At 41.2% G+C, this 17,484-nt stretch overlaps 1 protein-coding gene and 1 non-coding gene across 4 annotated transcripts in view; both read right to left on the bottom strand.

The window, feature by feature from the left end:
* Positions 1-1,925: 1,925 nt before the first annotated feature.
* Positions 1,926-17,484, bottom strand: part of ZNF354B (zinc finger protein 354B) — a 28,743-nt gene continuing 13,184 nt past the window's right edge. Inside the window, exons 5-7 of one of the 3 annotated variants that reach the window (XR_008679653.2) lie at positions 5,562-7,371; positions 4,349-4,468; positions 1,926-2,444 (exon numbers count right to left, since the gene is read on the bottom strand). Coding sequence is in view for 1 of the 3 variants with exons in the window: in XM_055386478.2 (XP_055242453.1) it covers positions 5,789-7,371 (1,583 nt within the window). In the remaining 2 variants the exon portion in view is untranslated. Of the gene's footprint in view, positions 7,372-17,484 lie in introns of all 3 variants that reach the window. The other 2 variants (XR_008679651.2, XM_055386478.2) reach the window with 2 other exon arrangements.
* On the bottom strand, positions 5,201-5,365 carry LOC115934880 (U1 spliceosomal RNA). The gene has a single exon (XR_004070617.2). It is a non-coding gene; the product is annotated as a U1 spliceosomal RNA (small nuclear RNA).

Here is a 17,484-nt window from a genome sequence, read left to right as displayed (position 1 = left end):
CTGATACCACCCAGCAGGGGTTTTATGAGCCTTCTTTTCATCCTTACAAGGGTAGAAGTTTAGACTTCCCACTTGGCTTTTGCTGGTGTGTATAGTCATGGGAGCAGCTTTATCTGGTTGTGTGACTAAAGTAGAGTGGCTGTCTAAAGTTTTCTGTCTAGCTAGACTGCCCAATTCCTGGTCCTTTGGGTAGAGACAGTAGACTTTTCTTAGAGCTTCCTTTTTTGGTGGGTCTCTGTTGGTGTTTCTGGGTTTTCCATCTTCTTCAGCTCCAAGTCTGGGATATATGAGACAAAAAGAATCACCACTGGCCAGGCATGGTGGCTCACACCTGTATCCCAGCACTTTGGGAGGCCAAGGCAGAAGGATCACTTGAACCCAGGAGTTGGAGCCTGGGAAACATAGCGAAACCCACCCCTACAAAAAAAAAAAAAATAGCCAGGCACAGTGGTGCATGGTACAGGACTGTGGTCCCAGCTATTTTGGAGGCTGGGGTGGGAGGATCACTTGGGCCTGGGCGGTCAAGACTGCAGTGAGCCGTGATCACATCATTGCATTCCAGCCTGGGAACGAACAAGACCGTCTTGAAGGAAAAAAAAAAAAGGAATTACCAGAGTCTTATGTTTATTTACAATATACAAGGTTTCAGATGTATGGGATAAATAAGGAAAGGTACATCTGTCTATTCCATCTTCCTGGAACAATCTGATTTTTAGGTTGAAAATTTAATTTGTAATACATAATTATTTTCTTGAACAATATATACCAATATAGTGTTTTATTGAATAATATATACCAATATAGTGTTTTATTGAACAATATATACCAACAGGAAAATAGTAAGATTTCTTTGGAGTTCTTTTTTTTCTCAGATCAACTCATCTTGAAATCTCTACACAAAAATTCATACGATGAAAATTTTAAATTTTGAGTTGATCTATACCATATACCACCAAGACCCATAAAGCAGGATATTACATAATAATGTAGAATTTCTAGAGCTGAAAAGGCTAGACACCATGTAACTTGAAGCAGAATGGGGGCTGGAAAACATACAAGTTTCTTGACTGTTCAATGCTCTCACGGAAAGTTATATAAGAAAATAAAATATTTTCATTTTTTATAGATCTTAGAAATTACATTACTGAAATAACTGACTTTACAGCTTGGAACAGACTGAACTATGATACTAACTAAATATCTTCTGATCTTGAAAGACTAACTGCACCTAAATTTTAAAAAATATAACCATGTCAGCTTTAATTAAGAATTTTACTATCTGTGGTATTTGGCAAAATACCAGAACAGTTTCGGACACCAAGAACAGAAATAACCTTTTTAGTTCTCATTAAGAACTCTTCTCACAGACTTGCCCAAAGACCTACTCCCAACAATCAGTCCTTCAGTTTCTCAATGATCATATAATCTTTGAATCATCTGATCATAATCAGAAATGATCAAATAATCTTTGAATCATCTATTCTATCAGATAATTCTTCCTAAAATAGTCTCAAATTGGTCATTTGCTCCTCAGAAATATAGTGAATAAATATGTCCATCATCATATCCAAACTCCTACAGTCTTAGACAGCATTCAAAGTCTCTGACAGGGTAACTGTAAGCTTTCATTTCAAATATTTTTATTTTATCCTACCAGGAGCCCTCTACACCAGCAAAGCCAGTCTCCCTACAGGTCCCTACAAATGCTAGATTTATTCTTCCTCTGAGCCTTTTGCTCCTGGCCTTACTCTTGGCCTTGCCTTCCAAGAGTACCTCATTTCTATGTATTATTACATCTTTCCTTGAGACGTGGATAATTTCCTTTTGCTCTAAGTTCTTAGAACACAACGTTGGGCACTTCATCAGGCTTCTGTTTACTAAGGAAGAAACCTGATCTTATATACATATACACATACATGATGATATATCATGACCAAGTAGAATTTATTTCAGGAATGAAACATTGGGTAACACCAAAATTCAAACAATTATCTATTAAAAGAATGAAGAGAAAAACAAAATGATCATTTCAACCAATGAAGAAAATGGACATTACAAAATACTACTCCCTTTTATGATAAAAACTCACATCACACTAGGAATATGAGGGAATGTCCTTATTCTGTTAACAGGGATCCACAAACAATTTCTTGGCAAGGGCAGGGGTGGGGGGCGCATGTGGGGGAGGCAGAGTCTTGCTCTTTCCCCAAGCTGGAGTGCAGTGGTGGGATCACAGCTCGCTGCAGCCTCAACCTCCTGAGCTCAAGCAATTCTCTTACCTCAGCCTCCCAAGTACCTGGGACTACAGATGTGCACCACTATGCCTGGCTAATTGTTGTTGTTGTTGCTCAGGCTGGTCTCGAACTCCTTCCTGGGCTCAAGCAATCCTCTTGTCTTGGCCTCCCAAAGTGCTGGGATTACAGGTGTGAGCCACCATGCCCAGCCTGGAAAGAAAGCTAACATAATATTAAATAGAGAAATATACTTATCATTTCTATTCAACAATGTACTGGCCTGTACTAGTGCTATAATGTAAGAAAAAAAAATAAAATGTATTATGATTGGAAAAGAGAAACAGAATGGAAATTATTTAGATTATTGTTATGTGCAAAATATCCAAAAAAATCTACAAGCAAGCTATTAGAAATAAGTGAATTTAGCTAGGTTGCTGGATACAAGGTCAATATACAAAAACCAATTATACTTCTATATACTAGGAACAAACAGGAATGAAGTTTTAAAATACAATTTGCAATAATACCATGAACACGTCATGCCTCCTTGCCTTGCACAAGCTTTTCCCCAATTTGGAATGCCTTTCCATCTACCTCCACATGCCTGTTGAACTCTGACATTTCTTTCCAGTCTCCTCAGATTTACCACTTTTTAAAAAGCATTTTCTCTCCCTCCCTGAGTAGTTTTCAAACTTTAATTCACCAGCAAATTTTTTCCTTATAATTAAAAATAACAACTATCAAATACATGAAACTGACAAACATGGAGCTTTCTTATTGAAACAAGGGTAGGAAATAAAACTCAAGAGCCTTGACTTCCCAAAAAACCTCCAGGACAAGGATTGAAACTCATTAATTTAATATCATTAAGCACTCAAATATCCAAATTGAGACTCTTAAAAAATGAAGTCTTTCTCCTTAGAGAAAATGAGTCAGCAGGCAGAAAATTCCTTCACCTCCAAATCACTTATCTGTATTCCCTTCTTTATGTGGGCTTTTCCCTCCCTGAAGTTAAGGTTAATTCTTCCACCTATGCTATGACTCGAATTTATTTCAGGAAAGTTGTTCCTCCCAGCAATGTCTTCTTTAATCTACCCTCAACATGTGCATACATTATTAAACTAGAAACGGTCCGTAAGTCATTCTCACCTTCAATTATATTTGAAATAGTCTTCAACAGCCTACTTGTTCACCCTCCTTCAGTGAAATTTCTCTTGCCAAAGTCTACAATTATCTCATTTACCAATTTACTCTCCTTATTACTTCATTTACAGCACCTGACACTACTGCCCATCTGAGATTCATTTATCCCTTGGGTTCAGTGACATCACTCTTCTGCCTTTTCTCCTACATAAAGGGCCATTCCTTTTCATCTTTGCACAATTCCTTCATCTACTTCTTGTATTTGATGTTTTCCTGGGTTGTATCCATGATCCCTTTCTCATTCTAATCTATACATTCTCATGGCCAATTTACATGTGCCAAGCTTTTCACTAACTATATGTTAATTACTCCTAACTCAAGCCATCCAGCTCAAATTGACCTTTTGGGTTTGGATGACTCATTTAACATGTATAAAATCAAACTGTTTACCCCTATATTGCCTACAAGGCATATCACACCACCATCCATCCAGGTAACTAAGGCAGAAATCCAGCAGTTAATCTACCCTGTGTGTAAATCACCTTCCCCAATTATTTGATAGCAAAAACTATGCCTTATCTATTCTTACTACATTAGCATGTGCAACATATTCTTCACTATCCTTGCTTGAGCTTAGAGCCTCCTTCACCCATCACTGGAGGCTGAATTCTAGGCTTCAGTCTGTTCAGCAGTCTTCAATCTCCTAAATTCATCCTCTACACATTCGTGCAATACGGTTTCCATCATTTAAAATCGTTACTTAGTACCCTAAATTTCAGAATAAAATTCAAATTCCTTAGTTTGGCAAGTAAGACCTTTTGTTACCTAGCCACTGCCTTCTTCTCAAGCTTATCTTTTTCATTACTTCCTATAGATTCTCTACAAATGTAATATGCTGTCACCCACCCACCCTACACCTTTGCATATGTGGCTCCCTCTATTCAGGATCTCACTTCATGAAGAATACCTACTATTCTTCCAAAACTGGGCTCAGACATCATGGTCTCTGGGACACTATTGCTGGTCTCTCCTGGTTTGCTTGGTTAGTCTTCCATATTTCTGCATCCCATGCAAATCTCTCCATTTGTATTCTGCAACACAGCATCACAGCTTAACTATTTATCTGTGAAAACCCCAACACATTATGATTTGCTTACTCCCTTTAACCTCCTCTTCTCCACCCACTCAATTCATGACTTCTTTAAGGTCTGTTTCTTTCTTCTATACAATTTCCAGCGCTCAGGATAATATCTGGCCCAAACTCAGGCTTAAACAAACATTTCTAAGTAAATCAGTTTTGAAATTTACAATTATTTTTAAAGAATTTCCTTTGCAGTCTGAAACTTTTAAAACCCCACGAGGAAAAAAAACTTTTATTTCATAAACTGATTCCTTCTGAAGACTGTCACAAGTGATAGGCTCTTTAAACAATTAGGATTTCATCTGCAGCCAACTAAAAAAATATTAATAGCTTTATCCTTGAAGCGACTGCCTAAACAAACAAAATGCTTCAACCTAAACTATCTAACATTACTGTTCAGAGCATAGCAAGTATGGTTTCATAATAAATATGACTTCAAGACAATAAAGAAAAAATTCTGAAAACAAAACTAGGAAATGTATAGAAAATATGGGAGGCTATTAGATGTTGTTTGGGAATGACTACAACAAAGAGAACAGATTTTTTCTTTTTTAATAAAAGCCATGCACGAAGTTTGACAGTAAGTCAGGAAAAGGTAAATTCCAGACACTAAGAGGTAGTTCAGTTAGTTTTTTATCTCTTATTGGTCCTTTGCTCTAATACTGCATATATACATATATTTCAGGAGAAAGCGCGAATGTAGTCCCCCACTACCATAAATTATGCAGTCGAGTTTTCCACATTTTGGGAAATTGAAGGGGTCAGCACATCTGGAGTGCAATGGATAAGCCTTGCCCTGGGAAAACCACCTTCATGATCATGGTAATCTCCCCTGCCAGGTAAGTATATATTGCATATATTTTTAAGATCAATTGTTTTGTTTGCTATTAAAATGTTTGCTGTAATAAATATGCTTATATTTATATAATAGTAGCTTATACAAATGTTTTTCTAATGAAAAATTCAGCACCTCAGCACCCAGACTTTTCTTTTTTGGATGTCATAGATAGCATATATTATATAAAGAGATTTTATAAACATACCTTTTATCTTACAAATGGCCAATTTCAATGTCTCCAACAGTGAACTGTCTCAGGATATTTTAAAAAGTGAGTGACAAGTATAAAAGCTTTTCCCATAAGTTATTACATAGCTAAAGTTTATTCTTAAAACTTAGTATCTGATGAGAACTAAGAGTTTTCTCATATTCATTATATTTAATAAATCACTCTCAAGCATGTATTCTCTGATGAGTTTTGGTTTAAGGCTTTCACACATGCAAATCGGCTTTTAAGGAGTCCTCTTCAATGTGAATTTTATAATGATTAGTAAGGGATGACCTCTGGCTAAAGAGTTTCCCACATGCATTACATTCATAGGGTTTCTCTCCAGTATGAATTCTTTGATGTGCAATAAGTGATGAGCTTTGTCTAAAAGTTTTTCCACATGTATTACATTTAAAGGGTTTTTCTCCTGTATGAATCCTCTGATGTTGTATAAGAGCTGCACTTTGGCCAAAAGACATCCCACATTCTAAACATCGATATGGTTTCTCTCCAGTATGAATTCTCTGGTGATTACTAAGCGATGAGTTACACCTGAATGTTTTGTCACATTCGTTACACTTATAGGGTCTTTCTCCAGTATGCATTCTCTGATGTTGAATGAGAGCTGAACTCTGTCTGAAGGCTTTTCCACATACTTTACATTTACATGGTTTCTCTCCAGTATGAATTCGCTCATGAATAATAAGTGTTGAGTGGGAGCTTAAGGCTTTACCACATTCATTACAATTATACAATTTCTCTCCAGTATGAATTATTCGGTGTCTATTAAGTCGTGAAATAGAAGTAAAGCCTTTCCCACATTCATTGCATCTATAGGGCTTTTCTCCGGTGTGAATTCTTTCATGTTGAATAAGAGAGGCACTCTGGCTGAAGGCTCTCCCACATTCACTACATTTAAAAGGTTTCTCTCCAGTGTGAATTCTCTGATGATAACGAAGGGATGAGCTAGACTTAAAGGTGTTGCCACATTCATTACATAAGTAGGACTTCTTTCTGAGATGAATTTTCTGACTTCCAGAAAGGGATGTGCTGTAACTCGATGCCTTCCTACCTGGATTGTATTTATGGGGATTTTCTTGAGCATGGATTTTTTGATGTATAAAAAGCCCAGACCTTCGACTGAAGGATTTACCACATTCTTTACATCTATAGCATTTCTCCACAGTATGGGTTCTTAAATGCTTACAAAGGGATGCACTATGGCTGAAGGCTTTCCCACATTCTTTACATATATAGGGTTTCTCTCCTGTATGAGTTCTTTGATGTTGAATAAGAGCAGAACTTTGGCTGAAAGCTTTTAAACATTCTTTACATTTAAATAATTTTTCTCCAGTGTGGTTTTTCTGATGTTTACGAAGGGATGAATTGTGAATGAAGGCTTTTTCACATGTACTGCATTTATAGCGTTTCTCTGCTGTTCTGATTTTTGATTGGTTAAGTAAATTTGAATTCTGCTTGAAACTATTTCTTTGTATTTCACATTTTGATGGAGTTTTTTCTTTAGCAAATCTCTGTTGCTTAATGAAGACTGATTTCAGGTAGAAGTTTTGGCCAAACTCAACATTTTTATGGCTTCTATCTACAGTAAGGATTTTTGTATGGGCAACTGAAATTATTTGTAGATTTTCATTTTTGTCCTGCTGTTTCTTTAATTTCTCTTCATATATGCAGGATCTTTCTGATATGAAGTTCCAGGGTTCATCCCTTTTCAATCTTTTCCTTATCTGCTCCTGAAATGAATCCTGAGTTTGAGTTGACTTTGTCATTTTAGGTGTGCTCTTACATCCTGAAAAAAGAAAAAAAGAAAGCAACAGCCCATGATTCATGTGACTGGCTGAGACTAGATGTGTAGAAGGGATTAATGGTATCTCAATAAGGGTTTGCTATATGACTAAAAGAGGACAAAATTTTAAAAAACACTATATAAAATAATGGATGACAGCTGAACTGATAAGTGAACAAATGAATAAAACAAACTCAGTTAAGGCGGGTGAGTGTGTAAGAGTGACCAAGAGAATGGAGCAGAAGGATCAGAGAATGAGGAGGCATATGAATTTAGGAAATATAATCTAGTACCCAAAGCCTATGATGGACTCATAAATTACCCCATTCCTGTAATCATTTATACTCCTGAATGTCTTCCCTCCTTTTCCTACATTCCGAACTCCTTTGTATCCTTCAGATTCAGTTCAAATGTTAACTCCTCTGTGTACCTTTTCCTAACTTTGAGTTCCAACAACTCACTCCCCTTATTATAGCACTTATTATAGTACATTAAATGCATTTAAGTAAGGAATAATACACATCTAGAGATGCTGAGAAAATGTTCAGCAAAATTCAGCACCACAGACAATAAACACACTCAAGCAAATATGAACTGAGGGATACTTCCTCAACATGATAAAATACATAGACCTTTGTCCTAAGGCTAGTATCTATTAAATACGCTAGAGGTATTTCTGCTATGCTCAAGAACAAGGCAAAGACACCCATTATTTTCCCTACAATTTAACACTGTACTAGACATATTAACCAATGCAATCAGGCAATATAAATCAATTAGATATGAGTAAAGAGAAAGTAAAACTACCTCTATTTGCAGATAATATTAAAAAGTCCAGAGAACGGACTGAGACCATCCTGGCCAACACAGTGAAACTCCATCTCTACTAAAAATACAAAAATTAGCTGGGCATTGTGGCGCACGCCTGTAATCCTAGCTACTCGGGAGGCGGAGGCAGGAGAATTGCTTGAATCTGGGAGGTGGAGGCTGCAGTGAGCCGAGATTGCGCCTGGGTGACAGAGCGAGACTCCATCTCAAAAAAACAGTCCAGAGAATGAATGATAAAACTCACTCACTGAAGTAGCTGGATATAAAATTGACACATTAAAATCAATAGCCTTCATTTATACTAAGAATCACAGTAAATTTACAAGTAATATGAAAAACCTATATAAGGGAAATTTTATACCAATCTTGAATGACATTAAAGTATATCAGATGAATGACATTAAAGTATATCTGAACAAATAATCACCTCTCCTATTCTTGGATGTAATAACATTATAAAAATGTCAGTGCATTAAGACAAGATACAGATAAGATTTCTCAACCGCAGATGACATTTTGGGCTGATTTTTTAGTTGTGTGGATAGTGTGGGCTGCCCTGTGCATTTTGGAATGTTTAGCAGCATACTTGATCTCCACCCAACAGACATCAGTAGCACCTGCCCCTCACAATTCCTCCCTCCAGGCTTGCGACAAGCAAAAATCTTTCAAGACATTGACAAATGACAGAATCAGTCCTGGTAGATAATCACTGGAACAGATGAAACAAAAATGATCCTGAGTTGGCCGAGCGTGCTGGCTCACACCTGTAACCCCAGCACTTTGGGAGGCCGAGGCAGGTCGATCACCTGAGGTCAGGAGTTTGAGACCAGCCTGGCCAACATGGCGAAACCCTGTCTCTACTAAAAATAACAAAAATTAGCTGGACTTGGTGGCGGGTGCCTGTAATGCTAGTGACTAGGGAGGCTGAGGCAGGAGAATCACTTGAACCCTGGGGGCAGAGGTTGCAGTGAGCCAAGATCACACCACTGCAGTCCAGCCTGGGCAACAAGAGTGCAACTCCATCTCAAAAAAAAAAAAAAAAAAAAAAAAAAATGACCATGAGTTGACAACTACTGAAATTGGGTGATGGGCTGGGTACAGGTACAGTGGCTCCTCCCTTTAATCCCAGCAATTTGGGAGGCCAAGACAAGAGGATCCCTTGAGCCTAGGAGTTCGAGATCAGCCTGGGCAATACAGTAAGATCCCATCTCTAAAACAAACAAAATAAATTAGCTGGACATAGTGGCACTCATCTGCAGTCCTAGCTACATAAAAGGCTGAGGCAGGAGGATCACTTGAGCCCAGGAGGCTACAATAAGCCATGATTATCTAATTCTACTCCAGCCAGGGTGACAAAGTAAGAGACCCTGTCTTTAAAAAAAGAAAAAAAAGAGGCCGGGCGTGGTGGCTCACACCTGTAATCCCAAAACTTTGGGAGGCTGAGGTGGGCAGATCACAAGGTCAGGAGATCGAGACCATCCTGGCCAACACAGTGAAACCCCATCTCTACTAAAAATACAAAAGTTAGCTGGGTGTGGTGGCGTGCCCCTACAGTCCCAGCTATTCAAGAGGCTCAGGCAGGAGAATCACTTGAACCCAAGAGGCAGAGGTTGCAGTGAGCCAAGATCGTGCCACTGCACTCAAGCCTGGCAACAGAGTGAGACCCCGTCTAAAAAAAAAAGAAAGAAAAGGAAAAAAAGAAATTGGATGACGAATACATGGGAAGTCATTATATTATTCTACTTTTTTGTTTATTTATTCTGAGACGGAGTCTCGCTCTGTCGCCCAGGCTGGAGTGCGGTGATGTGATCTCAGCTCACTGCAACCTCCACCTCCTGGGTTCACACCATTCTCCTGCCTCAGCCTCCCAAGTAGCTGGGACTACAGGCACATGCCACCATGCCTAGCTAATTTTTGTATTTTTAGTAGAGACGGGGTTTTGCCATGTTAGCCAGGATGGTCTCAATCTCCTGACCTCATGATCCACCCACCTTGGCCTCTCAAAGTGCTGGGATTACAGGTTTGAGCCACCACGCCCAGCCTATTCTCTCTACTTTTATATATACTCAAACTTTTCCACAACAAAACTAAAAATGAAGTTTTCTTCCACTTTCTGTCCTTCCTTGTAACAGGAGTGAGTGGGTTAATCTTTTTCCTTTTATAGCCCATACCTACTAAGAAAGCTGCAATTTAAAAACTCTGGTTTCTGGGCCAGGCACGGCGGCTCACGCCTGTAATCCTAGCACTTTGGGAGGCTGAGACGGGCGGATCACGGGAGGTCAGGAGTTCAAGACCATCCCGATCAACATGGTGAAACCCCCTCTCTTCTAAAATACAAATATTAGCTGGGCATGATGGCGAGTGCCTGTAATCCCAGCTACTCAGGAGGCTGAGACGGGAGAATGGCTTGAACCCAGGAAACGTTGATTGCAGTGAGCTGAGATTGGGCCTCTGCACTCCAGCCTGGGCAGCTGAGCAAGACTCCATCTCAAAAAACAAAAACAAAAACAACTCTGGTTTCTGCAAAGAAATCAGCACACAGGCTGGGCACAGCGGCTCCCGTCTGTAATCCTAGCACTTTGGGAGGCCGAGGCAGGGAGATCTCTTAAGGTCAGGAGTTTGAGACCAGCCTAGCCAACATGGTGAAACCCCATCTCTACTAAACACAAAAATTAGCTGGGTGTGGTGGCACATGCCTGTAATCGCAGCTACTCGGGAGGCTGAGGCAGGAGAATCGCTTGAACCTGGGAGGCAGAGGCTGAAGTGAGCCGAGATGGCACCATTGCACTCCAGCCTGGGCAACAGAGTGAGACTCCAGCTCAAAAAAAAAAAGCAGCACACACAGACAACAAGGTCCTAAAAAATATATACTTTAAAAACATACTTTCAGCTGGGTGTGGTGGCTCACACCCATAATCCCAGCACTTTGGGAGGCCGAGGCGGGTGCATCATTTGAAGTCAGGAGTTTGAGACCAGCCTGACCAATATGGTGAAACCCCGTCTCTACTAAAAATACAAAATTAGCCGGGTGTGGTGGTGCATGCCTGTAATCCCAGCTACTTGGGAGGCTAAGGCAGAGAATAACTTGAACCCAAGAGGTAAAGGTTGCAGTGAGCCGAGATTGTGCCACTGCACTCCAGCCTGGGTAACAAGAGCAAAACTCCATCTCAAAAAAACAAAACAAAACAAACAAAAAAACCTCCAAGTGGAAAATTTAAATATTTATCAAATGACAAAATGTATGTTTATTTATTTCTTTTCAGAGCAAGAGTGGAAGTTTATTTTAAAAGGCTTTAGAACAGGAAAGAAAGGAAAGTATACTTGGAAGAGACCTAAATGGGCACCGAGGTTAAGTGCCATAAAATGTACATTTAAAGAGTAAATATCAAAAAAAGCCTTCTGGGTAGCTGAAGATAATGATGGATGTGTGACAATCAACCTATCAAAATCTCTTCCCCAAATGATAAGAATTAACTTCATAACTGTGACTTTTTTTTTTTTTTTTTTTGAGAGGGAGTCTCACTCTGTTGCCCAGGCTGGAGCACAGTGGCATAATCTCGGCTCACTACAAGCTCCGCCTCCCGGGTTCACGCCATTCTCCTGCCTCAGCCTCCCGAGTAGCTGAGACTACAGGTGCCCGCCACTACGCCTGGCTAATTTTTTGTATTTTTAGTAGAGACGGGGTTTCACCATGTTAGCCAGGATGGTCTTGATCTCCTGACCTCGTGGATCCACCCGCCTCGGCCTCCCAAAGTGCCAGGATTACAGGCGTGAGCCACCGCGCCTGGCCTAACTGTGACTTTTATGCAAGACCTCACCCTCAGCATACTACCCAATAGACATCAGTAGCACCTCCCCATCAGAACTCCAGATGGTGGCATACTACTTACATACTTAAAGACAGAAAATGCCAAAAGTGCAAAATAAATGTAAGGTAAAAGAAAAAGTAGATGTCAGGGAAGATGGTAGAGTAGGAAGCACCAAGGTTCTATCTATCCACCTAGACAACTGAGGTGTCAGAATCTGTCTGATACAACTAGTTTGAAACTCTGGAAACTATATGAAGGCTTGTAGCTTCTAGGAGAAGGCCTGGCCAGTCAAGTGAAACTAATATTAGTTGGCAGCAGCTACCCATCTCCAATCTCCTCATCTCATGGCTTGAAGCCGTACTAGCATCCCTAGCGTGGCCTTTGGTGGCCAAAGTGGCAATAAAGACCCTGTTCTCCAAATAATGGGGATCTGGGTTCTGACTGCAAATTACTGCTTTGAATCACAGAGGTGCAAACACAAATGCAGGCTGCCATTTCTGCAATCCCCACTGACCTGATGTGGCTTCCAGAGGATTTAAGGAACAGTGCCTACTTTTTTCCCCTTCTGTTCCCCTCTTTTTCTGCTTTGGGGAATCAGACATTAAGGATAAGCACATTTGGCCTGGTGGCTCACACCTGTAATCCCAGCACTTTGGAAGGCTGAGGTGGGCGGATCACTTGAGGTCAGGAGTTCCGAGACCAGCCTGGCCAATGGGGAAATCCTGTCTCTACTAAAAACATAAAAATTAGCCAGGTGTCGTGGTGGGTGCCTGTAATCCCAGCTACTCAGGAGGCTGAGGCAGAAGAATCGCTTAAACCCAAAAGGTGCAGGTTGCAGTGAGCTGAGATCACACCCCTGCAACTCCAGCCTGGGTGACAGAGTAAGACTACATCTCAAAAACAAAACAAAACAAAACAAAGAACAACTGCACACATGGGGAATTTAGAAAGTCACTGCACAAGGCCAGGGAAAGACGTGGGCTCAGAAAAAAATGTGAGAAGACCTACAGGTTATACTTCAGGCTAATTCCTGGACTAGTGCCACCCTACAGCAATAAGAAAACAAAAACCAAAACTAAACAAAACCCAGCAAATCTTACAGAAGTGGGAAAATCTGATCCCGAGTTGCAACACTGTAAGACAAAAAAAAAAGACATAAAAAAATAGGAAAGTATGGTTCAGTCAATGGAAAAAAATAAATAGAAAACATCTGTGGAGAAGACCAGATGGTGGCATGCTACACAAAGACAACTATCATAAAGATGCTCAGAGCTAGAGGGAAATATGAATGACTCATGAAAATAATGAACAAATTGAAGTATCAATAAAAAGAAAACAAAAAGAAACCAAGAGGAAATTCTAGGAGTTGAAAGCATAATAACTGAAATGAAAATTTCACTAGGGAAATTCAAAAGGTTTAAGCGGGCCATAGGAAAAATCAACAAACTTTAAGATAGGAAAATTAAAATTCCTTGAGTCTAAGGAAGAAAAAGAAGAAAATACTTAAAAAGTGAACAGAACTTAAGGGCCATGTAGGATGCCATCAAGCAGGCCAAAATATGCATCGTCCTGGGACCCTCGCATGGTCACACCAGCCCTGCCTAGGCTCTCGGGCCAGTAGCAGCTCTGTACTTCCCTAGGTCAGAGCTCCCGAAGGGACAGCAGGCTGCTATTTTTGCTGTGCCACAGCCCTCACTGCTGTTGCCCTCAGGCTCTGGAGGGGGCACAGTGATTAGGGACTGGAACAGAACTCCAGGAAGTGCACAGCCGCCTCACAAAACGCGGCCAGACTGTTTCCCACACGGGTCCCCATTTCCACTTCTCCTCACTGGACAGGGCCTCCCAACCTGGGACTCCAGCACAACCATCAAGCCTACCTGAATGCTTCAGTTGGAGGTGGCTCTGCATTTCTCTGAGGAGGAAATCTGAGAGAGAATCCATAGCCCCTCCACCACTATAGCTAAAATGGTACCACACTATCCACCCTTGGGTTGGGAAGGAACACAGGACCCGGTCGCTACACTGGTACCTCTAGTACACTACAGCCACCATATGGAGATGAGCCCAGTCTCTCTACCTTGTGAGCTCCCATACCCAACTCTTCACCAGGCAGGGACCCTGGCTTTGGACAGCAGAACAGCCGTCCCTCCCTGGCTGAGCATTCCCACTGGTAGTGGCTCTGTCTTCCCTGAGGAAGGGCTCCCAGAGGCAACTGATAGCCCCTATGCCACTGCCACAGCAGCAGTCCTGCACCTGCTGCCCTCAGTCTGGGGAAGAAACAGTGAAGCCTTCATCTGGGCTTCTAGCATGCCACAGTCACCGTATGGACAGGAGCCCAGTCTCTTCTCCCTGTGAGAACCAATCCCTGACTCTTCACCAAGTAGATCCCTCACCTCAGGCCAGCAGAGTAGCCACCTCGCCCCTCGGCTGAAGATTCCCAGTAGCAGTGGCTCCATGTTTCTGAGGTGGAGCTGACAGAGGCAACCAAAAGTCCCTCTTGTCACTGCCACTGCAGTGGTACTGCCCTTGCTACCCTTGGACAGAGGAAGGAACAAAAACCCTGAGTACTTCAGCTGTACCTCCAGGAAGCTGCAGTTGCCATAAGCAGCAGTCAGTCTGTCTCGCTGGTGACCTCCCTTCCCCTGCCAGCTCCTCCTGCTCCTCACCAGGCAGGGCCTCCTTCCCCATCTTGGGCACAGGGCAGTCACCCACCCTGGGCCAACTGCACTGATTGACAGTGGTTCTGCATCTCTTTAGGGTAGAGGCCCATAGACAAGTGAAAGGCTCTCTGCCACAACCGCCACCAACCGAAGTCCCTTCCCCTGCTGCCTCCAAGCTAGGGAGGGAACATAAACCAAGATCACCCCAGAGCTGTGATGGGCAGCCTGGCAGTGCCAAGCTGAGATGTGCAGCCAGCACTCGAGTGGGAGAGGAGCCCACATTTTCAGAGCACTGAGGGGCACGGCTGCAATCTTGAGGAAATACAGAGGAGTCACATAGCTGAGTAAGAGCCTACCTACTGGCCATAACACTTAAGCGCCATCTACCAGACCACAGCCCAAACTTCAACACCAAAATTACTTTGCTAATATACCCCTCTGTGAAACTAGGACAAGAATTCAGCTACAAATAAACACCCTGCATAAAACACTGGCCCTCTGAAAACATTCAAAAAGAAGTCAACTGACTACTCAAATTACATCACAGTTAATGAAACATTAAGCTCACACAGATGAAAAAGAACCATCATAAGAACTCTGGCAAATCAAAAACCCAGGGTGTCTTCTTTCCTCCAAAAGACTGCACTAGTTTCTCAGCAAGGGCTCCTAAGCGGCTGAAATGACAGAAACAGAACTCAGAACATGGACAGGAACAAAGATCATAAAGATTCAAGAGAAAGTTGAAACCCAATCCAAGGAATGTAAGGATTACAGTAAAATAACAGAGGAGGTGATAGACAAAATGGCCATGGTAAGAAAGAACCAAACTGATCTAATAGAGCTCAAACACATACTACAAGAATTTCATAATGCAACTGAAATGCGGAACAGACCAAGCTGAGGAAAAAATCTCAAAGCTCAAAGTCTGGCTCTCTGAACTCAGACAGAAAGACAGATAAAAATAAAGAAAAAGAATAAAAACCAATGAACAAAACCTGAGAAATAAGGGATTATGTAAAGAGACAAAATCTACAACTCATTGCCATCCCTGAAAGAAGTGGGGAGAAGGCAAGTAACTTGGAAAGCACATTTCAGGATACTATTGTCCATGAAAACTTCCCCAACCTTGCTCGAGAGGCCAATATTCAAATGCAGGAAATGGGCCAGGCATGGTGGCTCATGCCTGTAATCCCAGCAATCTGAAAGGTCGGGGCAGGCGGATCACTTGAGGCCAGGAGTTCGAGACCAGCCTGGCCAAAATGGTGAAACGCTGTTTCTGCTAAAAATACAAAAATCAGCTGGGCATAGTGGTGCACACCTGTAATCTCAGCTACTCAGGAGGCTGAGGCAGGAGAATTGCTTGAGCCCAGGAAGTGGAGGTTGCAGTGAGCAGAGATCGCACCACTGCACTCCAGCCTGCTGGACAGCAGAGTGTGTGAGACTCCATCTCAAAAAAAAAAAAAGAAAAAAAACAGAGGACTCACATGATGAAAACTACAAACACTGATGGAAGAAAACAGAAAAGACCTCAATAAATAGAACGACATATCATGTTCACAGATTGGAAGACTAAACACAGAAAATTGATATACAGGTTTACTGCAATTCCTATCAAAATCTCAGCAAGATTCTTTTTGTAGAGATTGATGATTATTCTAAAATTCATACAAACAGAAGAACTACAGTAGATAAAACTTTCTAAAAAACAAAAAGAAGTAATCACTCTACCCAACATTAAAGCCTGTATATATACAGCAATCAACACTGTGTGGTATTGGCAGAGGGACAGAAACACAGAACAATGGAACAGAAAAGAAAACCCAGAAACAACCCAACAAACACACCCAAGTGACTTTTGACAAAGGCACCAAAGAACTCCGCAGAGGAAAGACGGCTTCAACAAAGAATGATGGGGCAACTGAACATTCGCATGCAAAAAAATGAACCTCGCATCTAACACAAAAATTAACTCAAAAAGTGTCATGAATATAAATGTAAAATGTAAAACTACAGCACTTCTAGAAGAACATGGCAGAAAATCTTCATGATCTAAGTACAGGCAGAATTCTTACATTTGACACCAAAAGCACAATCCATAAAAGGAAACACTGATCAACTGGACCTCAGTAAAATTAAAAATTGTGTTCTGCAAAATAACCAGTAAAAAGGATAAAAAGACAAACTACAGAGTAAGAGAAAGCATTTGTGAACCACATATCCGGCAACTACTATCCGGCATATATAAAGATCTTTCAAAACTCAACAGTAAAAAACTCCAAAATAACTCAACTAGAAAATGAACAAAATACCCAGACGTTTTATTAAATAAGAAACACAGGCCAGGTGTGGTGACTCACGCCTGTAAGCCCAGCACTCTGGGAGGCCGAGGTAGGCGGATCACTTGAGGTCAGGAGTTTGAGACCAGCCTGGCCAATAAGGTGAAACCCTGTCTCTACTAAAAATGCCAAAAATTAGCTGGGTGTGGTGGCATGCACCTGTAATCCCAGCTACTCAGGAGGCTGAGGTATGAGAATTGCTTGAACCCAGGAGTCAGACATTGCATTGAGCTGAGATCACACCACTGTACTCCAGCCTGGGTGACAGAGCAAGACTCAGTCTCCAAAAAATAAAAAATAAAAAAAAGGAAATACAAATGGCAAATAAGCACATGAACTATGTCAAACATCAACAGATGTTAGGAACACACAAATTAAAATCACAATGTATTTCACCATACACCTACCAGAATGGTTAAAATAAATAGTAGTACCAAGGCAAAATATTGGCAAGGATGTAACAACACGGGATCATTCACATGC

Source organism: Gorilla gorilla, chromosome 4 (genome assembly GCF_029281585.2).
Source record: "Gorilla gorilla gorilla isolate KB3781 chromosome 4, NHGRI_mGorGor1-v2.1_pri, whole genome shotgun sequence".
In the NCBI taxonomy this organism is placed as follows: Eukaryota; Metazoa; Chordata; class Mammalia; order Primates; family Hominidae; genus Gorilla; species Gorilla gorilla.
Note: the sequence above shows the minus strand (reverse complement) of the source record. Positions and strands in the feature narration are given on the sequence as shown.